Here is a 24,964-nt window from a genome sequence, read left to right as displayed (position 1 = left end):
TTCTGTATTGCAGTTTCTCACCTACTTTGGACTGAAAGGTAGCTGGCTACTTTTTCTCCTTTTACCTGTTTGGTAAGTAGTCTGCCCTCGCAACAATTTGGATCACCTTAGAAAATAATCAAGCATACCTCAAGCCACCTTTGGCCTGAGGCACATCAGCTCTCGACAGCAGGAATATTTTATGAACCGAGAGAGCCCTAGAAATTAAATAAATTGCTGATTCAGCATCAGTATATATATATATATATATATATATATATATATATATATATATATATATATTTTAAAGCCCTGGGACCTAGGTATTTAATGTAATGCCAAGCCTAGCTGCCTTTCTGACTCTGCCTGAAAACTGTTGATAGCTTCCAAGGTCTGAGAGACTCTCTCTTATTGCCTAAATGCTTCAGAATATTGAAAAAAGTGCCCGATTCTGTTGCAGAATGCATGTGATGTGGTCTGAAGATGGTTTACGGATTCATACAGCCAGTCTGCCCTCCCTAGCTCATGTCCTCACCACTGTCTGAACTCTGAACTCTACTTTGCATTGCCCCGAATCACCTGAGAATTGTCTCTGCAGGTTGCCATATACCCACCAACAGGCCTAAACCTCACAGAAGGTCTGACATAGATGTGTTCTCGTGAGAACAGTTGCCCTTTCTCGGCCTGTGAACAGAAGAATGTCTGTATGTCTTACACACATTGTTAGCAAACTCCATAAAAAAATAAGGCCATTCATTCACAGACACCTGGACTTTGTGATCTAGTTGGCAACTCATTTCCTCTCTGTCACTTTTGAGGGCTCTGTTGTCATTTGGGAAGATAAATAGTTACTTTAAGATACTCCTAAGATTCTATCCCCTATAATCAATTAGAAAACATAAATTTTTATGAATATTTATTAAGCAAAAAATAGAATATTTTTGTATGAGTGCTAAATAGTCAACAGGAACAGAATGCTGTTCCACTGCTCCTTTCAAAATGAGTGAGTGATCTGTTTGGCTGAAAGACCAGGGGCCATGGTTTAAATTAGAAACTATGACTAAATACTCTCCGAGTTTTGGTTAAATATTCTGGCCAATGGAGTTCTTTCATGTTCTATATTCTGACTTTATATGGCATAAGCCATTTTATTTCCTGTGTGTTTCCTGAGCACCAGCCCAAAATTACCACTGTAACTCATCCAAGCATCAGTGTCTATAATGACAGTTTGCCTTGTTTCGTAATTATTTAGGTGTTGGATTCAGAGTTGGAGGGGAAACTGGAAGCAAATACTTCGTCCTTCAAGTTCACTATGGGGATATCAGTGCTTTTCGAGGTACGTTTAGGAATGTAGAACTGAGCGAAATGTTAAATACTTTTTTTTTAACTTAAACTAGATGTTCAGTTATCTGTGTAATAAAATGAAAAATTATCCATAGACTCTGCCCAACAGGGACAGCTGCCTTTAGTTGTTTTCATTTGCAACTACTGAAGGAATTGGCTTTGTTTTTAAAAATTATTTCACAATACTAATTTCCATCCCACTGTTTTATTTTATTTATTTATTTTGCTGACTTTCAGAGTGTTGTCTTACCTGCTTGCTTGTGTGCCTATCAGAAAAGTCACTAGTACCCATCACTACCGTTAGAAAGCAGAGAAGTGACCTGCTGGCTTATTTACTTTACTGTGAGCAAACCACTGAGAGAGAGAGAAAAAAACTGTAGATTCCCAGGGGATCTCAAACTTACAGCAACTGCTGTGTTTCATGTCTAATCCATACCCACTACTGCTTGCATTCCTCCATTGTCCACTGCGCCAAGGCACAGATCCCAGCCACTGGTTAACCTGGTAAAGACTCCTACACAAGCTCTACCTGTGATCTCTAGAGAAAATATCTTATGTCTGTATAGATATGGCACCTGTCAATAATAAATCCGATGGCCTATGGTTTAGGCAGGAAATAGGAGGTGGGACATCCGAGAGGCAGAGAGGATTATGGGATAGTGCCAGGAGGGATATTTGCCCTAGAAGACGTGATGAGATAGACTCATGGTACCCGAGCACAGATAACCAGCCATGTGGCAGAATGTAGATTAGAATAAATGGGTAGTTTTAAGTTATGATCTAGTCAGAGAAGAGCCTAATTATATGACCAAGGTACTTGTAAATATATTTTGAGTCTGAGTCTTATTTCCAGGAGCATAGGACCGGGAGGAAGAGCCAGATCTGACTTCCACAGTGTTCAGTGTGCATTTCATTTAATTGCCCCTTGCCCTCTTATAGAACTATCAACATGACGAATGGGCCCCGTTTCCAAGGCAACCAAAATTGGTGCTTCTTATTTGCTCTGTGGCAGGTAGCCAAATTCCAACTATGTTTTGAATCCATGCTCTTGGTTCCATGAGATTATAAATAGGGACAGAGTTCCCTTGGCCTTCTCAGTCATTTTCCTGTGCTGACATATACTTCCTCTGGAATCCTATGTGATATGTCTCATAACAGACCTGACACATTTCCTTCTTCAACACATTTTATTTCCATCCAGTAACAAGTCCTAGAAGTCTGTCTCTCTTTTTTTTTTTGTACCTGTGAATATGCTCTAGGGCAGCGGTTCTCAACCACCCTAAGGCTTCAAACCTTTAATAGAGCTCTTCATGTTGTAATGAACCCAACAGTATTTTGTTGCTACTTCGTGTCTGTAATTTTGCTACTGTTATGAATTGTAATGTAAATATCTGATACCCAGGATATCTGATATGTGACCCCTTGAAAGGTCATTCAACACCTACCCACCCCCAAGGGGTCATGACTCACAGGTTGAGAACCACTGTTCTAGATCTTTTCTTGAAAGAGCTCCTTGTGGTGGCAAGACTCTGCAGGTTCTCAGGCCCCACAACTGGATCACTATAACATCCTCCTCTATCAAATTGCATTGAAAGGAATAATGTTATGTAACTGAAAACTTTTAATTAGACATATCACTAGGTAAGCAAGAGCCTACAGACCAGTGTATGAAACTAGCTTACAAATAAAATTTGTGTTTATATTAAAAGAAATAGCTCCAGCTCTAACAAGACAGTCTTTCATCTCTGAACCAGAACTTAATTCCAAACTGCCAGCCGTGGAGATTGCTGAGACAAGGTTTTACCTAAATCAAAGGAATAAAATAATGTTTGTGTTTGAGCAACAGAGCCAGCAACCATTTGCTCTGGAATGCTGTGTTTGCCATCAATCGGACCTGCAGAGTCTGATGCTGCCAGTGAAACTGAGGGACTTCTTCTTGAGGCAATGGCAGGCAGGTCGTCCCTGAGTCCCACAGCCAGACTCGCTCAGCACAGCCACATACACGAAAGTCAGAGTCTTTGTCCCTCTGGAGACGCTGAACTTTACTGTCAACATAATTCCTCGTAGATTTTTCTAGAACTCCTGACAGAGGCTGCCTGCATTCCTCAGAGGAAATGGATAATAGGCACTGCTGTTAGCAAACACAAAGCTTGAATAATTTAATTTCTTACTGATGAGTTCATTTATATAATTCATGTTTAGTAGTAGGGTAATAATGTACTGATACTTTAATATATAAGCATATAATTATTCTTACTATAGGAGACAGATGAGAAATTTTACGTAGTAATTTTTTTCTCTTTTCTAGAAGAGTTTTTCCAGAAGAAGCTATATAAAAAGTAGAGGGACTGCTAGCATTAATATTCACAGAGCTTTACTATAACCAAAAACAGTATATCACTTACTCTGAGAGAAAAGTGTAAAGGATAATTCTCATAATCCAGTCAATGCCATTAGATATTATCTTGTCCCTTACGTGTTAGATGGTATAGAACATTAAGTAAGCACATGGGAGTGTATCAGATATCATTGAAATAATGAAATAGATGCTTTACATTTATTGAATTGGGGAGGGATAGAAATTGAATTATAAAACTCAAGACTATCAGACTTTGGTAACCCCAGTGCAGTTTAGGAGGCTTGAAAAACTAATATACTGTTTTTGAAAAGCAGTTTTTCCATTTCATAAAAACATCTCATTTAGAAGTAAAACTTTTCTAAATGATTAGACATTTTAAAAATGAGGTTCAAATTTTACCATTAAAAACTGTTAATATGAAAAACTGACAATTAGCCAAATAAAAGTAAATAACATTTAAACAGACTGTATAGACTTTATGTCTGCTTATGTGTTTAGGAGGATTTTAAGGAACAAAGGAGACTATAATAAGAATAGATTGCCTTTACAAAGAAAAGGCTTTGTAAATTAAAACTTTGAACTTTGAAAACTTTGAAAAAAAATGATAATCGCTGTCTTTACAATACAATTTTCATTCCAAAAAAGAATCAGCATGTTACTCCTAAGGCTGTGCCCCTGAATGCTCTGTGCTCCCAAGACATCAGCTGTCAGCAGGTCCTTGTGCACGTGGATGGACTCAGACCCATATGAATTCCCCAAGGAGTCATTTATGTTGAAATAGGTTCTGTGTAGGGTCTTTTACTTCTCTCCATAATCAATCAGAAGAGGAGAAAACAACATCCTCTGTTTATTAAAACACATTAAATACAGGTGTTATGTCTGTGTAACTGTGCGTACAAGTACACTAGTGTATAAAATGTCAGTACTTGGATACCAGTGAAGTCAGTGCAGACTTTAACTTTGTGACATAAACACAAGGGATGATATTTTATGGATATGAACTCTGATGTATCACCCAGGAAATCTCTGTTTCCTACTGAAAAGTGGGAACATATTTGGCTTAAGTGAGTATTTTTCCATTTACAGAATTGACTTGTTTAAAAAACAAAACAAAACAACAACAATATAGGGCTTGAGAGATGGCTCAGTGCTTAAGAGCACTGACTGCTTTTCCAGAGGTCCTGAGTTCAATTCCCAGCAACCACATGGTGGCTCACAACCACCTGTAATGGGATTGGATGACCTCTTCTGGTGTGTCTCAAGATAGCAACAGTGTACTCATATACATAAAATAAATCTTTAAAAAAAAAAAACTATTTCAAAAAAACAAAACAAAACAAAAAGCAAAAAAAAAGCAAAACAAACAAAAAAGCCTCCCTCAATGCAGGTGAAGTACCTCCTTAAACTTGTGGGATCCTAGACAATCAGAGAATATAACCTTGAAGCCAGAAAGTCTGGGACTGTGATCTCTAGCAGTAGGGACAAAAGACAGGCTGTGAGCTCTGAGAGAGTACACACAATGCTTGTGTGCCTTGTAAATTACACCAAATGTGAAGCTGTAAACACTCCATCTAAAAACAGCTGGCTTTATTAAATGCCACTCACAGGCAGGCCTGTGCTGACGCAGGATGCGCCGCCCTTCCTGCCAGCCAGTGTTTACTCTAGCACTAGTGCAAACACAGAAGTGTGTGCGCAAGAGGCCGCAGAATTCTCGGATGAGCACTCACTCCACCTTAGCTGCGTTCATTACAGTCCATAGAAACAAGGGGATACAGAATCTTTGGCTATAACTGTCCACAATGTAGAAGGGACACATGCTATGTTTCAAGGGTCTAGACACTGTCCATCAGTGTTGTAAGGGATGTTCCTCTTGTCTGGTGGTTTCTGATCCCTGAGCAGCTTTGATTATTTACAGTTCAGCTGTGCACATCAGTCACTGTTGTGAGACGTGTACTAATGATGTCACAGGTGTTTCCTGTTTCACAGTCCTCAAAAATACACCTGGACTTCCTACAGTTTAGCATGGTCTTGAGAGTATAGGTAAAGATTCGTTTTTCTGAGAGTGACGTGAGCTAATTCTAATGTGAATCCTAAAAAAAAGTTTCTAAATTTCTGAGTTTCTAAATATATGAGTAAAATTGGATCATACAATTTTCATGAGAGCACTTTGGGAATGATCATTCATTTATTTTTTTCCACCTTTTATTGATTCTTTCTGAATTTCACATCATGCACTCAAGTCCCACTCATCTCTCCATTCCTTCATATTTACCCTCTACCTTTGCCAATTCCACCCCAAAGAAAATAAAAAATAAATTTTTTTTTAAAATCTCACCTATAAGCTGCAGTGTATTATGGTGTGATCATTTTAAAATAGCAGCATTTTCTAGAAAGCCCAGGTTTCAGCCCACTAAATACTATAAAACATTTTACATAGGGACCCGAGAGAAAGCTCAGCATTTAGGAGCCTGTGCTGCCCTGGCAGAGACATGTAGATCAGTTCCCAGGACCAACATCAGGCAGCTGACAGTAGCCTATAGCTCTGTATCCAGCCTGACCTCTACAGGCATCTGTTTCCTGTGCAAAGAGAAACACGCACGCAATGTAATTAGGTAAAATTTTAAGTAAAAAAAAAAAAATAGGCTAGATGTCATCACAGAATATATGATGTGTTTTTGAAGTTAAATCAGATATGGTGTGTCATATGCTTACTGAAAATGCCAATATGAAGCCTATTGACCATAACTGTTAACTCAAACTCTTCTTCCCCCCTCTGTGCTTTTCTTCATGATTTCGGTGTAGCATGTCTTGTGCTATGACAGTACATAGGCTTTTGCCATGGATCTGGGCATATTGATGGAGTCTACTTGCTTCCCTGTATTCTCTATAGCTTCCTTTGTTGTCAAGCTACAACTTAAATGCTTATGTCATTTCCAATAATGCATTCCATGCAGGCAAAGATTAAGTACATGTCCTTATGTAATTTCCTGTAAAATACAAGTATGTACAAATAAAAGAATAGCCCTAATAATGTAAGCAGGTCAACGAGGGGACTGTAAAACAACCATGATCGTGCCTACTTTATTATTTTAGTATAGTGTGTCTCTCTCTCAGGGTGGATGCATGTGATTGCAGCTGCCTTTGGAGGCCAGCAGAGAGCATCAGGCCCCCCCTGGACCTGAAGCTCCAGGCAGCTGTGAGGCACTCAATATGCTGAGAACCAAACTGGGGTACCCTGCAAAAGCAGCTCATGCTGTCACCCACTGATCCATCCCTCTGGGCCCCGGTCACATGTACTTTAGGTTTTTAACCTGTAAGACTGGTTTCCTATAGCAACCCTTCTCCCGTATTCTAATTTTGAGCTTTAGATTTGGTCGCTTGGCGCCTACATTTCATTTCATTTAGCTTCTCTGTGAATGTAGAGTTAATGGAGTTGGAATCTCCGCGGGGAGCTGTCTGTATAAAATTATGGCAACATGAAAGTCTGGACTTGGTTGCCTTCAGACTAGGCTTTTCCGAGCTCTCCAGTTTTTTCCACCATGCCAGTGATCCATCCAGGTGTGGCTTCTCCTTCTCTTAGTTTTAGACAATGAATGCCCCCACCACCACCAAGCATAGTCAGTAGGCGCACAAATGCATGTACATCCAAGAGGAAGCTGCTTTGCCACACTGAAGGAACAGAGCAAGTGCGCAGGGATGGTAGGAGCGGCAGCATGAAGTGAAACAGGATTTGAAAAGAATTCTAATTCCACTGGTTCCAGCTATCTCCAGCTCTTGTGAGGTTATGGCCACAGGGGTATTGGGAAGAAGCTTTGAAATTGTGAGCCCAGGGGGAAAAAAATCCCTTGCTAATGCATTTTTCAACAAGATAGAGCAGAGATCAGTGGCGGGGCAGCCGCACTTAAAATGATTGCATTCCAGCTTAGAGCAGACTCCACTTGAATGTGTGTGAGTGCTCCCAGCTCTCTGTTGCCTAAGTGCCAGGTTGGTGGGAAATTGGATCAAAGATTGCTCTCCGTTTCTTCCTCTGCTGCTTCCTCTTGCTCTCCACAAGCATCTTTCACCCGTGTGTGCTTTCCTGTAGGACACACCAAGCCTTTTTTCTCGTTCCTCTGCAAAGCAAATGCTGCTATGGATCCTAGTATTTAAACGGAGTCACTCTAAACCATTTTGGGTTCATTTGCTGATTCAAAAATCGCCTTTGGCATCTCGTAGCATGAGTGCAATCTCTGGGAAGGAGAAAAGTTTCTCCAGTAAATAAATGGTCCTTTCACCTCCAAAGGTACACTGAGCCAGTGCATACCTGTGCGCCCAAGCTCCCGCGCACGTGCAGACACACACACAACACACACACACACGCACACATGGGCAAGCACATGGGGCATGGGAGAGGAGAGTGAAAGGAAATCTATGACACTGCAGTTTAAAGAAAAGAAAATTTCTGTCATGCAGTCGTGAGAAATTCTTGTCTCTGTTAGACTTGTCCAAGTTCTTTCTTCCACAGTGAATAATGTTCAGAAATGCTTGGGGGTAGATAGCTAGATACATTATTCTGGGTTACAGAGTCTTTAAACCTTAAGAGAGTCTAACAAATGACCTAACAATCCACTTTTTTACAGTTTACAATCTACAGTGAATTAACAAACTTCATTTCCTTATCTATGCTTAGTATTTTAATGCTATGTTTTTATGTTGTGGTTTTAACAAGAGCACTACTACACCTCATTAAAAGAATTAGAATGAACTGAAAGATCCTAATATATTCACCTCTGAAGTGCATCCTGAAGCTCAAAGAGAATCTATTCTGAGGACTATTTACATAAGACTCCATGGTTGAAAAGTAAATTTCTGCCTCATAATAAACCTACTAGATAATATACACAGCCGGGTGTGAGCTGTGCTGTTCTGACATTGTCTTGTATGTTACAAGAACCAACAGGAAAAACTCTGATTGTTAAACTGGCAGCCCTTGAACTTTTGCTTTGCTTTGCTTTGCTTTGCTTTGCTTTGCTTTGCTTTGCTTTGCTTTGCTTTGCTTTGCTTTGCTTTGCTTTCTTTTTGGAGACAAGGTTTCTCTGTATATTCCTGGCTGTCCTGAAACTCACTCTATAAATGAGGCTGGCCTGGAACTCATAGAGGTCTGCCTGCCTCTACCTCCTGAGTTCTGGGATTAAAGGTCTGTGCCACCACTGGCTGGCTTTAGCCACCATTCTTTTAAAATGCAATAAGTCTTGATAATTTATCACCTCGTTATTTTACTATTAGCACTACTCTTGATCACATTTACATCTGTTGTCTCTGTGTGGAAATACTCCAGCCATTGAAATATTAGTCACGTCTTCCTAACTCCATGTTCTATGACTGAGGTTGTGTTGGTGGTGAGAAACCAGCTATACTGTAAATATTTATACCATGAAAACTGAAGAATTCTTGCCAATCTTCTAGATACTGTTTTTTGTTGTCGGTGGTGGTGGTATTGTTTTGTTTCGATTTTGGTTTTGTTATTTTGGTTTTGGGGTGGTGTTTTGTTTTGTTTTGTTTAGAGGAGGTAAAATACAGGAAAAGAATACCCATGCAGATTGTGGTGAATGACTAGAATAAATAAAGAACTATTATTCTAATATGCCCATTTCCATGACAACAAAGACTTTGCTGTGGTTAAAGAGCAAATGCAGTTCCAACATATATCGTTATTGCTTCCATAAACATAACAAAAACATCAATAAATATTTTAGCGGGCACTACACATTGCCCATTTATAGCCAGAGGTTAGTTGTGAAAATGTTTAGAAAGACCCAAGGAAAGAATTTGTGAGGCTCATCTGTTTCTTTGGAATTTACAATAAGGCATGTGGTAGAGTTTATCTGTTTTTATATTTTTGTGAATAAAACCGACGGTAAACATATATTCCCACATGCGCATGTCTTTCCCGCAGAGCTCACACATTATCAGCACAACATCAGACCCAGGAAAATGACATTTTAACTGGACAGACTTCCAGTTGATTTCTATGCAAACTGAACTTTGACTGCAGGAGCTCCAATATTACTGTTAAGGATTGAAGTCAATTCTCTATTTTTTCCTATACTACAGGTATATCAGGGTAATCTCCAGGGTCTGGGACATGAAAAGAATATTTTTCATTTACCAAAATATGTTTAAATAAATCTCAATTCTCTTTAAGAAAAGGGGAACTTTGAAAGGAGCAAATGCATTTAATTGCTGTCTGGTTCTTCCCTCGCTTACTTCCACTTAGAAGTTTTAAAGAAATTTTTTTTTTATTCTCAACATTTACCCAAAATTTGAACTTTGGATTTCAGAAAACCATGAGAAAAGCCACTCACAGCACTCTGTGTGACCTTCTTGGGGATCCCTTCCCTGTTTTCCATCCCCGTTTGGCTGTACAGCTGTCCTGCTTCAAACCTAATCAAGTCAAACATTTTGAAGAGTTATTCACTTGTACTTTATGTGTGAGTGTCTACATGCATGTATGTGCACCAAGGACGTGTCTGATGAGCCTAAGAGGGCATTGCTTCCCTTAGAGCTAGAGTTACAGGCATTGGGAGTCCTCCACGTGGGTGCTGGGAACTGAACTCATATCCTGTGGAAGAGCCGCTAGCACTCAGCCACTGAGCCATGATCTCTCCAGCCCCAAGGCAAGCCTTTTAAGAAGACCCAAACAACTGATAACCCTCCATTTTCATAGTATTTTTAAATTTCTAAGTGATAAAAATGACTGGCAGATTAGATAGGGAAGGAATGAAGAAGTCAAACCCAAGAGAGTGATGGCAGTCCGGGATTTCTACCCAAGGTCTCTGGATCTTCAGAGATGGAAGGAGACTGCTTTGTCATAGCGAAATTCACTTATCTTCAGAAAAGAAAGGAGTTAAACCAGAAGGTTTTGTGCCCTGTATGCCAATCCATTTTTAAAATCAGAGAATGGGTAATAGGATAAGGATTGGGGACAGGTAGAATGTCCTAGCCCAGCCCTTCCACCTCACAAAAATGGAAATCAATGCTCAGAAAGGTTATGGCTTACCCAGGATAGTATAGCTGCCAGTTCATGCTATCGAATCTGGAAAAATTGAATTTGTGTTTTACCTCTCATCTGCATGTGTGCCAAAGTTCATGCCCTTACCTATGTAAGGCAAATGTGTAACACAGGCAGTGTTAGGAACAGTCCTTTAAGCTGTAATTAGCTTGACCAGAACTCATGAACAACATGGTGATCAGGGTAGTTTAGCTCACTTTATGTGTGCCTTTTCTTTTTGATTATGAGGTATTTATTCCCTTATCCTTAGGTGTCATTTCCCCCTGAGGTTGTTTGATAATCTGAATGATTTCAGAAACCTCATGATCAAATGTTCTTGTTTTTCTTCTGTGACCTTCACTGAATACCAGTGGCTCCATATGAGCCGTACGAATGACTTTAGACTATTCAGTGCCTCTGAAATGATAAAAACGATGCCTATTACCCCTTAGTAGTATTTTTCTTCTTCTCGGCGTCTCCATAAAAATGAGAGCTCCTGCATTTTACCTTTGTTAATCGTCTTCATGATGAAAGGCTAAATGGTCCTTGCTCATCTCTCTCACTCTGCTGGAGACCTGTTTATTCTTAATACCTTAGTCTGGCCATTAAACACAGAACTCATGCTTCCATTCATTTAATTATGTAAAACACTGCAATACCATTTATTCTCTCAAAGATTGCATTTGGAATGCAATATGTGGATTTCAAGAAGAAGCGCTTTGGTGTAGAGCACTGTAGTGTCTAACTTAAGTAATCTTCCCTTAGGGATGAGGAGAACCTTTCTTAATGTGCTTTAGTTTTTCAAACTTTCCGTGTACTTTTGCGTGTTTTCAGAATGCCTACCTATGCTTTGCCTTCATTTATCCATTTGTAGTTTTACTTAATATTTAGAATTATTAATTCCATCTTCCTTTAGGCCCCTTGCCCTTAGTCATGCATTGCCTTCATTTATTTTGTATGACAGATCGTGCACGTGGCAGGCAGAGGACATCTTACAGATGTTGGTCCTCTCCTTCCACTATGTGTTTTCCAGGGATTGAACTCTGGCCACTGAGCTTGGTGACAGGACCCCCTCACTAGCCCCAGAGGTTGTCACAACTTGGAAATAATATCGGTCACCTAATTGATTCCGTTTAAATTGTTAGCAAATGGTGTTTTGTTCTCAACTGTTCCTACTAGTTGTTAGGCAAGCCACCAGGAAGAGAATAAACTTACTTGTCAATTGACTCATAGAGGATATGATTCACTTTCGAGAGTGCCAATTCACGGACCTTACAGTGATGACCGTGCTGCTTTCTCCACAAAGTACGCATGCTCCTGAAAGCTTCTGAGCCATGCGGTAAATCCTTGCCTGCTCGCTATGCTTTCTCTGAAGAGAAGTCATTTAGGAAGACACACAGGGTCCACTCACTTAGTTCCCACTTACTCCTGATCCCTTTGTGCTACCAGTTAATAAGTCCGTTTCCCTCTTGAAAGGAAGAATGCACCCTAAATAAACATGACTGTAAAATACATGAGGACGGTAAATGGCAGTATCAATAAATATTTACAGGATGAGGTCTTTAAGGAAAATAAGCCCAACCCTTCCTCTTCCGGTACTGTTTCTTAGCGCTGAACCATCCTTTTCCTCTTTGGCCAGGCTGCTTCTATCCTTGCAGATTCTCCATCTTCAGAAACTTTATGAAGTTTTTCTTCTAAGGTCTGTTACGAATATGGAGAGAGCATGGTGAGATGGAGCCTTGTGAGAAAGGAGGCTGCTGTGTTCTGCCATTGTAGCAGTATTAATTGTTATTAGTCTCCTTCAAGTCCAGTTGTTGTTGTTGTTGTTGTTGTTGTTGTTGTTGTTGTTGTTCTTCTTCTTCTTCTTCTTCTTCTTCTTCTTCTTCTCCTCCTCCTTTTTTTTTGTTCTTCATTTTTAAAATACCACCAGGAATTTTGTTCTGACCTTTTAACGTTTGAAGTTCTAGCTTTTGGAAATATAAAACTTCCTGTTTTCAAAACATCATGGGATGAATTTCTGACAGGTTCCCTTCCTTTATCATTCCTACCCATGGAAATTAAACAAAAGCAAAAGACCACATTGTTGTACAAAATAGCTAAGAACTATAAAGATGCAACAGGTAAACCTTATTATATACTGCTAAGGACACCCATAATAGGAATCAAAACTTGAAAAGAGGGCATTGGGAATCTACATTCAGTTTTACCTTTCAAACTGTATATAAAAGGATCTCTTCGATGCCCCCTCTTCAAGTTACTTTTGCTTTGATGACAACTTTTTTTCTTTTTCCATCTGCCTGGTTCCTAGCCTTTGCCTGCTATTTCCTGATTTCAGTGGAGAAGGGAAATCATGATTTTTAAAGTTCCAAAAGATATTCATAAAACCATTGGAAACATGAATATGTGACACATAACTTGATAGCAATAGAAAGGCTAAGAGTGATGGATAGAGCTCGGGAGAGGGAGGGCCTGAGAGGGAAAAGAAAAACATTTCCAACCTAGTGTCATATTTAATGCTGCCAAACAACCCCCACGGAAGCTAGAGAACAAGTCTGTTGGGAATATGTCTGGAGTCGGCCACAGGGCAACTTCTTCAGTGAACACAAACGTTTCAATTTGTGGGATTTGTGTGGCACAGAAAATTGAAATCTAATGCCTCACTTGATTGAGGTGCTAGCTGTGTGTGTGTATGTGTGTGTGTGTGAGAGAGAGAGAGAGACAGGCAGACAGTCAGACAGAGACAGACAGAGAGACAGAGACAAAGAGAGACTCCTGATTATGTACCATCTGATTTCTGTGCTTATTTGTATATTATAGTTCAATAGGACATTTAAAAATAAAACAAGACCTTTAAAATTCCATGACATTTTAAAATTGAATTTATCTAGCATTGGTAAGCTGTCTTTTCATTTTACTTCAGTGGATGGATAAATCAAGTAGGTTTGTAATTCCGAGAGGAAAAAACTAGTGTAAACTGTGGATTCATTTCTTGTTTGCAGTCCTAGAAGCTGGTAACTCGGAAAGATTGACAGCAGTTGTCCCCACACGCTCCACACCGCCATTTTCAGAGTAGGGTAGTGAGCCTGCCTGCCTTCTATTTGATCTCTTGTGGGAACACACAAGCCATCATTTCTAAAAGTTGTCTTCTTGAAGGTTGGATACATGCATTTTCTCTTCCTTGCCATGAGGCAAACGCAAGCGAATAATTTCTATTCCTATAGCTGTGAATATAAAATCAAAAGAGGCTAACTCACTGTGGTGACAACTTCAAAGGGAATGCTTTTTTGAAGTTCATTGCTCTCCCTCACTTAGTACTGAAGCTTGTCCCCTAAGCCTGCTTTCAGTGGCCTCAGGAACCCTGTGTGTAGCTCAGCCCTCATGGCAAGACTGCCAGGATTTCTATCATATTTTACCGAGCAGATACACATAGGCTGTGGCAGCTGAAGGCGTCTTTGTGAGGAACACTGGAAGGTGGGCGGCTGAGACTCTAAGAGCATACTTTTAGAGATCCAGGAACTTTCCAGGCTAAATTTGATGACCCAGATTATGTTTTGAAGAAATAAAAACTAAAGTAATTAAAACTTAAAAATGTAAAACTTGATATCCCTAGATGATCACATTTTTTTCCTGAGCAGTATTGCTTTTCTTCCTTATAAAACCGGGCTTCACTCAGGTGCCTTTCTCCTGAGTAAGCAAAGGGACAGATCTACTTTCTCAGTAGTTTTTCTCCTATTAGCCTCTCAGATCTGTGTCTAAGTCTCTGTAGCAGAATTTCAATTAAACAGAAATAACCTCTGTAATAGACCAGTATAAGATAGCAGTACAAAAGTATTTTTACTTTTTTAAAATTTTTATTGGTTATTTTATTTGTTTACATTTCAAATATTATCCCCCTTCCCAGTTTCCCCTCTGCAAGCTCCCAATCATATCTCTACTCTCCCTGCTTCTATGAGGGTGCTCACCCACCTACCCATCCACTCCTACCTCACTGCCCTAGCATCTTCCTATGCTGGGGCATGGAGACTCCACAGGACCAATGGTCTCTCCTCCCAGTGATGCCAGATAAGGCCATCATCTTCTACATCTGTGGCTGGAGACATGGGGACCCTCCATGTCATGTGTAATCTGTGCTTGGTGGTTTAGTTCAAAAAATAAAATAAAATAAAATAAATAAAAGCATGGCCCAATTGACAACACTCTATTCCAATGCCAAAGAAACTGGATGGTGCTCTTGTATAAAGAGACCTCACTCTTTATTCTCTGAAGGGATTTTCAAAGGAATTTTAATTATGTGAAGTTTTCCCAACTAGTCTCATTTCTGATCACCTTGGGAGCTGTGATTTTTGTCTCAGAAAAGCATCACCTGTCTCATTAATTCAACATTAGTAATAAGGAACAAAGAGCTGTAAGGTAAAGATCAAGACAACATAAGAGATATTTAAAATATCCACATATTGTTATTTGCACTTGCTGTGACATCTTTTGTTCATTTTTGTTTGGGTGTTCGAGACAGAAAAGGGTTCTTTCTATTCAGAACGTTTTGGAAGGGAGGGAGGGTGGGTAGACATGATAGAATTTGGAACTTTTAGCTTTCTAACACAAGTATCATTGTTAGTGATGTCACCTTATTTTTCTAACATTTGTTAATGGTCCTGGCCCTTTCTATAGCTCTAAAAGGAAAGTATCCATTATCCAAACTGTGGCTGAAGACAGGAAGAATGGGATGTACTTCCTCTCTTCCCTTCCCTTCCAAAGGGAATATGGGGAATTGAAATCTCTTCTGCTGGCTTTCTGGAGGACTTTTTCTAATTAGTGGGATATAGTTTGTAACAATACCCTGGCTCCCTAAGGATCTATGGTTGACCTGTTCTTTTATTGAAGCAGGAAACAACCAGGACAAGATGAGCTCATGGAAAAGAAAGCTCTCTCTAGAGAGAAAACTAGGAAAAGCCAACAGCCTTCTAAGACCCTGAGATGGAATGGTCTATGGTCATGCATTATTCTGCATGCTTACGTTACTGCTTAGCTATGAATCCAAGCAGGAATTGCAAGCTATTATTAGAAAAGCAAGCTAAATAGTTTGGGATGGATAACCTCATATCCCATGCATTTACTTCCCATTAAGAGAATCTAGCTTCCTGCTTAAGTGGATGTCTTTAAGTATTACTGGCTACTTGTCCATTCTAACTAGAGTCCTTTATTTTTGCTTTGGGATATTTCATAAAGAAAATGCCTTTGAAGTCTATAAGAAATAGAACTCTGTTATGGAAATATGTTTGATAGACATTAAAATTAGAGATTTAGATTTGATACATGTTTCTCACCAGTTTCTTGAATTCCTTGAGCAACACTCACTCTCTGAAGCCTGTTTTTCCCTGTACATGAAAGACCAGACTAGAAATTCATCTTCTCCAGGGTCTCTTTCAGCTCTGAATTCTATGACTCCATAGAGTTGATAAAATACCTTGCTGTGGTTATCCATCTCTGGCCAGGCAAAGGAAAGTGATTTCTCATAAAAAGCAAGCCGAGAGCCTTATGAAGTGGTCACCAGTTTTCATCCTGCTTGAGATTAGATTCTGATAGGATGCTGATTTTGAGCCTCCTTCAGGCTCTGAAAAAAATACTCTTTTCTTCTATTATATTTCTTCTATTTTAGGAGTGGTGGCTTAAGCAAACCATTAGCTCTATAGTGATATCCTGAGCTGGATAATCTCCTAAGGCATTCTTAAACTCTGTTATTGCATGTGACTTTAAAATTTTTATTTCAAATTATATTCTCCATTGTGTTCACTGTTACTAATGTTTTTATATGTGCATATAACATTACAAATGGAAAATAATGGTGTAATGACTTATCCTCAGTGTCACCTGCTGTCTAGTATATGAGCTCTCCTCTCCATTTTTTGAAATCTATTAGTTCACACTGGTTCTCTCGGTGAGAACAACACCTATGAAACATTCCTTTAACATGGATGCCTGGTAGTGAATTGTCTATAAATATGAAGCCCAATAAAGATCAGGTGTTTATCATTTCATATATTTCAGAGAGAGAGAGAGAGAGAGAGAGAGAGAGAACACTTGAAGACTGAAGACCAAATCGATGAGGGGAATATTTGATTTTTTAGTAAGAATACATGGAAATACCTCAAGAGACTAGCATTCAAGACTATTGCATTAATCTGGGTTGAGCCATAATTTCAGCATGACCAAACATAGCCTCAATGCCTTTTGCAAGTAAGGGGTCTTATTGGACTGACTCTAAGTCCAGAGCCCAAAATACAGCTGGCCTCGGATGTGGTCAAGAGGAACGTTATTACTAAAAGTCAATGGTTTTGAAACAGTGTATTGGCACATTGTAACCTTCTTCACAGCCTTATGGCGTCTAATCCAGGACTTTCATTTGAACTGGACCATGGCATTTATCTCACTAAAATTTCTTTACTTCACGGATAACTCTTTTTGCCTAGTGAAGACTTTTTCTGCGAATTTCTGTATTCAATATCTTTAACAACAAATTTCAAGTATAATTATTAAAAATTATTTATTCATTTATCTTATGTGTTTGGGTGTGTTCTTGAATCTATGTATGTATGCCATGTGTATGAAGGTAGGAAAAGGTAAGAAACAGACCTACGATCCCCTGGAACTCGAGTTATAGCAGGTTATAAGCTGCCACGTAGGGAGTGGGATTGGAACCCAGGTCATCTTCAAATGTCCTCTTACTTGCTGAACCTCCTCCCCTGCCCTGTAGTTCTTTTTTAAATAGGCATCTCATTTTTAATATCCCCATGATATTTTCTGTTTCTTCCTGTTATGAGTTGAAGAAGTGGGAAATGCCTCCATTTCTTCCATCTAAAATATTCCATACTCATAACTTTGAAAATATATTTCCTTGAAGTAAAGCATTTTATAGATTATTTTTAGTATATCCCCCACGAAAAAGAAGACAATAAAGTGGACTAGAAAGATGGCTTTGCAGTTAAGAGCACTGGCTGCTCCTCTAGAGAAACCAGATTCGATTGTCAGCACCCACATGGATGCTCATGAATATGTATGTTCCAGGGTACATGGTACCTGCCTCTGATCTCCTTAGGTACCAAACTTGCACACGATGTACAAACACTTATACATATATTTTTAAATGAAATAAAATTAGCTTATTTAAGTTAATTAAATGAAGTAATAGATTAATTCAATAAAAATTAAACTGGACACATTTTCAAAAAGAAAGCATTTACCAAATTTCATGCAAAGCTCTGAATTTAATGCCAGCTTCTTTGCTCATCTCATTGATCACTAAGAAGACTCTTGTCTTCTAGAACACACCAATATAAGATTGAGAGGACTCTGAAAGCTCTAAACTTGACCATATTGCTATATGATTAAAATAGGCTAAGCCCAGCCTGTCTCTCCAACAGAACTGGTGCATGCGAATGCACAGTATTTATACTGAATGTATCCAAGGAAGAACTCCTCTCTTCTGTCTTTCAGCCACACAAATCTAGCGCTGCGATTTCAGACTGTTTTAGGATTTCACTGACTTCTGCTCCCACGTTTTTAAAGCACTGAGTTCTATTTTTTCCTTCCTTGAGTTAACTTTTCCATCCATTCCTTCTCCCATTCTTATTCTTCAGTTCCAGTCTCAGAATGAGGCTGTCTTACCGCCTTCCAGCCAGAATGTGATCCTGATGCCGAATTCCCTTTCCCTGCAATGTCTCGTTCAATTCTGACTTCAGTTGCTTTCAGTTTTATTCAGTAAAATATTAGCGGTCATTGTATTACTGTCTTACAGTAAACTTTTCTAGAAAGTATTTTCCATTTTAATGATGATGTTTATCTGAGGCAAATGTCACCTATAACTTAGTGAAGTGAGATGAGGTCACTCTTACATAGGTTAATTATCTTGTGGCCTAGTGGTCCAAAGCCCAGGAGTTACAGCCGGAGGGCAGTCCACTGTGGGGCATGCTGCATGCCAGGGAAAGCTGTGAAACTATCTGCTGTATGAGTTTACCAGAAGATCGGGATCGAGGTTATGAAAATAACAATGAATCACTGTGGCAGGGAAGATGTTGAGTCGAAAGGTCATGTTCACTGCACCAAACACTGGGGCTGGAATGAAAGCTTCCATCTTCCAACGGAACTGCTAGGGGCCTGGAGCACGCCCCTCTCCCATGATAGATGGGGTTCAGCGGGGTTCCACTAGGATGCACACTGTGTGAATATGCAAGCACATGGGCTCTTCAGGTCAAGCTGCAGAAAAACCTTCGAGTAGAGGTCAGAATTGCTTCTACTAATCAAATTCGGGGTTTGCCATAATGAATAGCGGCAGACAGCAGCAATGCCTAAAATATATGTAAATATGATTTAGAAGTATTTGCTTTGAAACAGCTTTTAGAATTTTGTTCAGCTAAATGTTATTAGGATAGATGTTATTCTACTACATAAAACAAAATCAGCATCATTCATCTTCATCAATTTTTATATAGTTTTAGTTTAGCTTGCAAAATAATGGGCTTCTCATTGACACTTTTTGTACATATTTATCCTTGTACTTCATTCTTGTTCATTTCCCCCAATTTTTTCTCCCTCATCCCTGGTCCTCCTCTAGTTTCTCTCTCTCTCTCTCTCTCTCTCTCTCTCTCTCTGTCTCTCCCCCCACCCCTGTGTGTGTGTGTTAATTCTGCATTTTCCATATGAGAAAAAAAGTGTATATTTTGTTTTTCTTCCTGTTAGCATCTTGTCCCCTCCCTTCCCCTTCCCCTTCCCCTTCCTTCAGACTCTTCTCTCACAGTTCCCTTCCAGCAGATACAGCAGACATACATTTATAATCAAAGTGTAACTTTCAAAGTTTCACATATTTAATTCTATCAAACCAAACCAGAATTAAAAAAAAAGATAACCTAAAGGATCCATTGTTTAAATATAAGATCTATAAGCACCATTTTAAAATGCTTTGGCCCGACTAACTTAGTGGGAACAAGTTATTTCTGTTCGTTGCTCATCAGCCGTACAATATCATCTTAAAGTGTTTCATTTTGCTAATTTTCCTTTTGTATGTTTGGGCTTCTGGAGCTTAAAATAGGCAAGGCTTTCACCATGGGTCGTTGATGTGGCCTTCCAATTCCATGCAAGATTTACATTCTGTATGACAAAACTCAGCCCCTAGCTCTGGAACTTCCCTGTAAGTCACTGCCGGGCAAAAGTGCTAAGGAGCCCTAACTTTGGTCTCCAGATGTCAATTCTCGAACTCCTATTTGATCTGGCGAGATTTTTATGAGTACGCTATCTTTATGACTGTGTAATCCTTTGACTTTTTACACGATACTTACAATACATTTATACTTATTTAAACATCCCCGACCAGCTTACAAATAAATGAGGTTCAGAGTGTGCTTATTTCACTTGGCTTTGACAATCATTGGGGGGGAGGGGGGTAACTCCTAATCTACTTTTCTAACCGTTGGCCTGGCTTCTTCTTCAGTGTACCCTGAATATTTGCTGTTCTTCTGGCCATGTGCTCATGGTCCATCTCCTTTCATGGTACCTTTTCCTCTCTCCCCTCTCTCCTCTAGCTTTTTCACCTTCAACCATGTAACTCAAAACCCACCTACTCGGCCATCACTGGAAAGAGAGGCCCATTGGACTTGCAAACTTTATATGCCCCAATACAGGGGAATGCCAGGGCCAAAAGAATGGGAATGGGTGGGTAGGGAAGTGGGTGGGGGTATGGGGGACTTTTGGGATAGCATTGGGAATGTAATTGAGGAAAATACGTAATAAAAAAATATTAAAAATTAACAAAAAAAACCCACCTACCTCTGATACCCCCAGAAATTGGCTGTAGCCAATTTTATTTTGCCAGTGGTTCTAAATTAAGGAACAAGGATTGCACAACAAAAGCCTGTAAATGTGAGAATTCACTTGTAGGTCTAGACTTTCTGGTACAGAACTTAACATTATAATACATTACAATATATAGCAACAACCCAAACTTCACTGTTATATGTGTAGTTAAAAGAAGATAGAAAAAAGTATAGGAGCTGGCAGGAGAGGTGTGGGGACGAAAATGCTGTTGCACTCATGTGGGAGACTTGAGTTTGGTTCCTAGAGCCTGTATAAAGTTAAGGGAAAGAACTGACCCCACAAAGTTGTCCTCTGACTTCCACATGGATGGTGTGGTTCAAATATACCTCCCTATACACACACATTGCCCCCCCCACACACACACATGCACACTAACAACATATCTTAACGATTTGAAATATATCATTTATATTTGGAAAAAATTATGACAAGAGGATTATAAACATCCTTAAAGTTTGCTTCTAATTGATGTGCTTTCAGAAAAGCTACAAGTGTGGACACTTCTAATGTATACTCTAACATGAGTGTGCATCCTGTCACTATCCCTGTCAATAGCTGTGTGGCAAAGATGCCATGAACAACATCCCTGCTACTCTTAACTTGGTGACGGTTTTAGCTGTAAAGCTAAAACTTTTATGTGGGCGTGGACTTTAAGAAGACTTTCAGAATTTTGTTCAACTAATTTTTTTTGGCAGTTCTGAAATGTCTATTTAATTTTCAACATTAAAAAAATGTAAAGTCGTGATAAAGAGGATGAGCCAGTTTCTGTAATAAACATCAGACTATGATTCACTCAGTGACTTCAGGCACAATGTAAGGAGAGTACAGAAGACAGTTCATCATGCACAGTGCACTTGTTGCTTGCATTTATACTAAATAGGGGACAGGGATGTTCCTTCAAATGGTGTAATTAAAAGGAAAATTACTAGGAAAGGGATATTGCCCAGTGACAGAATCCCTGAATCCTACCAGCAAGTCCTTTGATTCCACGACCACCAACCACCAAAAAACTACTAGACTTGACATTCAGTAGTTAGTGATAATATGTTAAGTCCCAGGCACTTGCTATGTGGACAATTTATATGTCCCTGTTACTTGCTGCATGGCTTCTTTGCACATAGCATAAAAGTGAGACTCTGAAGCCACTATGCACATACTGTGAGCTTACAGTCATCCCACAGCCCATGTATACAGGGATTATTTGACACTGATCCTCCAGTCCCATGAGAGTACTAAGTCCTTCTGGAGCCCTTGACCATCCTTCTACCTGTAACCTTCATTGCCAGATCTTCTGACTAGGTCATTTCACCCAGATCTGGGTTCATGGTACTTTTCTGCAGACCATATTCTCCCATTGTCTTATCTAACCATTTCTAGCCGTTTGCCTTTCTGTACCTCTCCTCCATTGTGTCTAAAGAAACCAGTGAATCCCCCTTCACTGCCTGCTAGTTACAGCCCAGAGCTGAGTGCTACATGTTGCTCAGTTTTAATTGAATGAAGATGATTGTCATTTCTTAAAATAACCTTTAAGTTCACTAGGATTTTATGCACATGAAAAAAAAATGCTTCCTGCAATTATCTAAGCTAATTAAGTGAGTCCCTAGGGTTTGGAGTTCATCTGCTGTGAATGAAGGTCTACTTTAACCGTTCTCCGTCAATCACCATGGGTATTCACATGTTTCTCGATGAGATCATCAACTAATCATTTTGAACGTAGTACAGACTAGGTATTTTTATTAAGTTACATTCAGCTCATACAAGGAAGTCAGTGTTCTTATAAAATAAGTGAAGGAATCATACTCACTTGTCATTTCTATGTGTTCATTACTTAGTATTATTATTTACCAGCTCATTCTTTAAGCTCTATTTAAACTCTCATTCTTTTTTTAATTGAAAATAACATTTTTTTCATACAAGAGATTCTGATTAGCTTCTCCTTTTCCTCCCAGATCCTCGATAACTCACACCCAAGCCACACCCTTTCTTGTTCTCTCTCTCTCTCTCTCTCTCTCTCTCTCTCTCTCTCTCTCTCTCTCTCTCTCATACACACACACACACACACACACACATACACACTCACTCACACTAGAAAAATAAAGTAAGATAAAATAAAACAACAACAAAAGGGAACCAAAGAAAAAAATACTGAGATACACATACTTTTGCCCACTCAGAAATCCCATGAAAACATAAAACAAGAAGCCAGATTATATACCCAAAGGGGGGGAGGAGGAAGAGAGGGGAGGAAGGGAGGAAGGAAGAAAGAAAGAAGGAAAACACCTAGACAAACTCTTATGAGAAAAAAAGAAAACTTCAACAATACCATTGAGTTAATTTTGTATTAACCATTTACTATTGGCCTGCCCTTAAGTGTGGTTTGTATATTGTCTTTTGCAAGCAGTTATCAGTTGGAGACATCGTCTGGTTTAAGCTTGTGGGCTTGTGTCCACCTCCCCTCTCTGTTCTGGGACTCCATCTGGCTTAGATAGACTCATGTAATTCTAATACCATTAGGGGTCTGAGTCCTGACTTGTCTAGCAAGCCTTGTTTGCTTGGTGTGATCCATTTCCCCTGAGTCTTGCAATCTTTCTGCCTCCTCTTCCTCAGAATTTCCCGAACCTTGAGGGGAGGGATTATGATGGAAACACCTCATTCAGGACTCATTGCTCCAAAGCCTCTTGCTCTCTGCACATTGTCCAGTTGTGGATCTCTGTGTTAGTTGGCTCCAGGGGACATGAAGCTTGCCTTCCCCTTCTTCAGTGAGTGGAATAGCTATTGTATTCAGTAATAGGGTCTTATTAACAGTTTGTGTAGAACATCCAATAGCCTTGCGAATGGCCTGGGTGTTTATAGCTTTCCACGGGGCCTCCTTGGTCAATAACTTGATTGGATGTAACCAATTCCTGGCATTAAAGGCTTTGTTTTGTGCCATAAATTCTCATTCTTTGAAAAGCACTTAAAATTATTAGGAGAAAGAGGAGGAAGGGAAGAAGAGAAACTTCTGTGAATTTTTTGTGAAAATAGTACTTCCCAGAAATTGATTAAGGGGACTAGACAGATATATCTTTGTAAAACCAAAATGCCTATATATATATATATATATATATATATATATATATATATATATATATATACTATTATACACTGTCTGGGTTTCTCTTCCAGTCAGTGTGATAAAATAGTCTGGTGAGAGAAATCAAGGGGTGTGGAATTAATTTTAGCTCACAGTTCAAGGGGCAGACCCTCATGGCAGAAAAATCAGAGCTCCAGAAGCTTGACACAGCTGTACTTATCAAATTCACCAACTTCCACACGTGTTTCTGCAATAAAAATGATGCAGAACACAGCAACCACTTGCTTCTGTGCCTCTGTGTCTGCCCTCTGGGTACAAAATAGAGTGAGGAGGCAGGCTGTATTCACCCTTGTGATTCATTGGTGGTTGTGTGAACTGATGATTGGGAAATCTCCCGTGAAGTACTTCATAGAACAAATATCACACAATTTGATATTTTAAGTAGTACTCGTTAAGAATCGATTAAAGCACCCTGCTTTGAGATCTGTTTCCACATGTTCATATTTAACATGTGTTTGTGTTTGTTTTTGTTCTTTTTTTCAGATAATCACAAAGACTGTTCTGGTGTGTCCTTACATCTCACACGTGTGCCGTAAGTGCCTCCAGGTTTTCCAGATAAGATCTTAAGAGATATTTAGTTATCTGATGTAGAAGATTAATTAGCCCAAAATGACTGTTGCCTCAAATCAATATTTATTATCTCAGTATCAGGGGTCTGGGCAGCTGTCTTCTGAAAGGCTTCGGTGAAAGGCTAGAGTCGTTGTTAGGTTCAGCCACGAAAGAGTCACCTCCAGTCTCTCACATAGTGGTCAACAGAGAGGAGACATGGTATGGGATTGACCAGCCCAGAGTGTGCAGTGCTAACAGGAATTCAGGACAGGATTGATACAGTTGCATCAAATGTAAACTAACAACAATGATAATAATTTGAAATAATAATAAAGCAAGGGCTTGTTCAAAAGATGGGATTTGAGCCATTTGTTATTTAATGACATAATCTTGTAGCATGCCATCACCCTGGCTATGTTTGTTAGACGTCACTTTCTACACTTATTTTGCCAACAGTCAAAGGAGAGAACATTAAACAAGAACATGTGCGTGACAACTATGAATCATGACAGCCCTGTTAAAGTCTCCAAAGAAGCCTGAATTCTAAAGGATGGCAGTAGGATGAGAAGAGGAGGGAAGGAAAGGAGGAAATAAAGAAGGAGGGAGGAGGAAAGGAAGAGAGAAGAAAGAGAAAGGGAAGGAGGGAAGGGAAAAAGAGAGGAGAAGGAAGAGCAGGGTCAGTGAGGAGACATGTTCTGGAACTGAC

General features: G+C 39.4%; 1 protein-coding gene across 10 annotated transcripts in view; it reads left to right on the top strand.

Moving 5' to 3' along the window:
• The window catches only part of Pam (peptidylglycine alpha-amidating monooxygenase), a 271,195-nt gene that overhangs the window by 173,862 nt on the left and 72,369 nt on the right, over nt 1–24,964 (top strand). For all 10 annotated transcript variants that reach the window (XM_085839864.1, XM_085839854.1, XM_029480198.2 and 7 more), the window contains exons 7-8: nt 1,232–1,315; nt 24,193–24,241. In XM_085839864.1, coding sequence (XP_085695990.1) covers nt 1,232–1,315; nt 24,193–24,241 — 133 coding nt within the window. The remainder of the gene's footprint in view (nt 1–1,231; nt 1,316–24,192; nt 24,242–24,964) is intronic.

This window comes from Mus caroli, unplaced genomic scaffold, assembly GCF_978045245.1.
Source record: "Mus caroli unplaced genomic scaffold, Mus_caroli_1 scaffold_1, whole genome shotgun sequence".
In the NCBI taxonomy this organism is placed as follows: Eukaryota; Metazoa; Chordata; class Mammalia; order Rodentia; family Muridae; genus Mus; species Mus caroli.
This window is presented reverse-complemented; position numbering and strand designations above follow the sequence as displayed.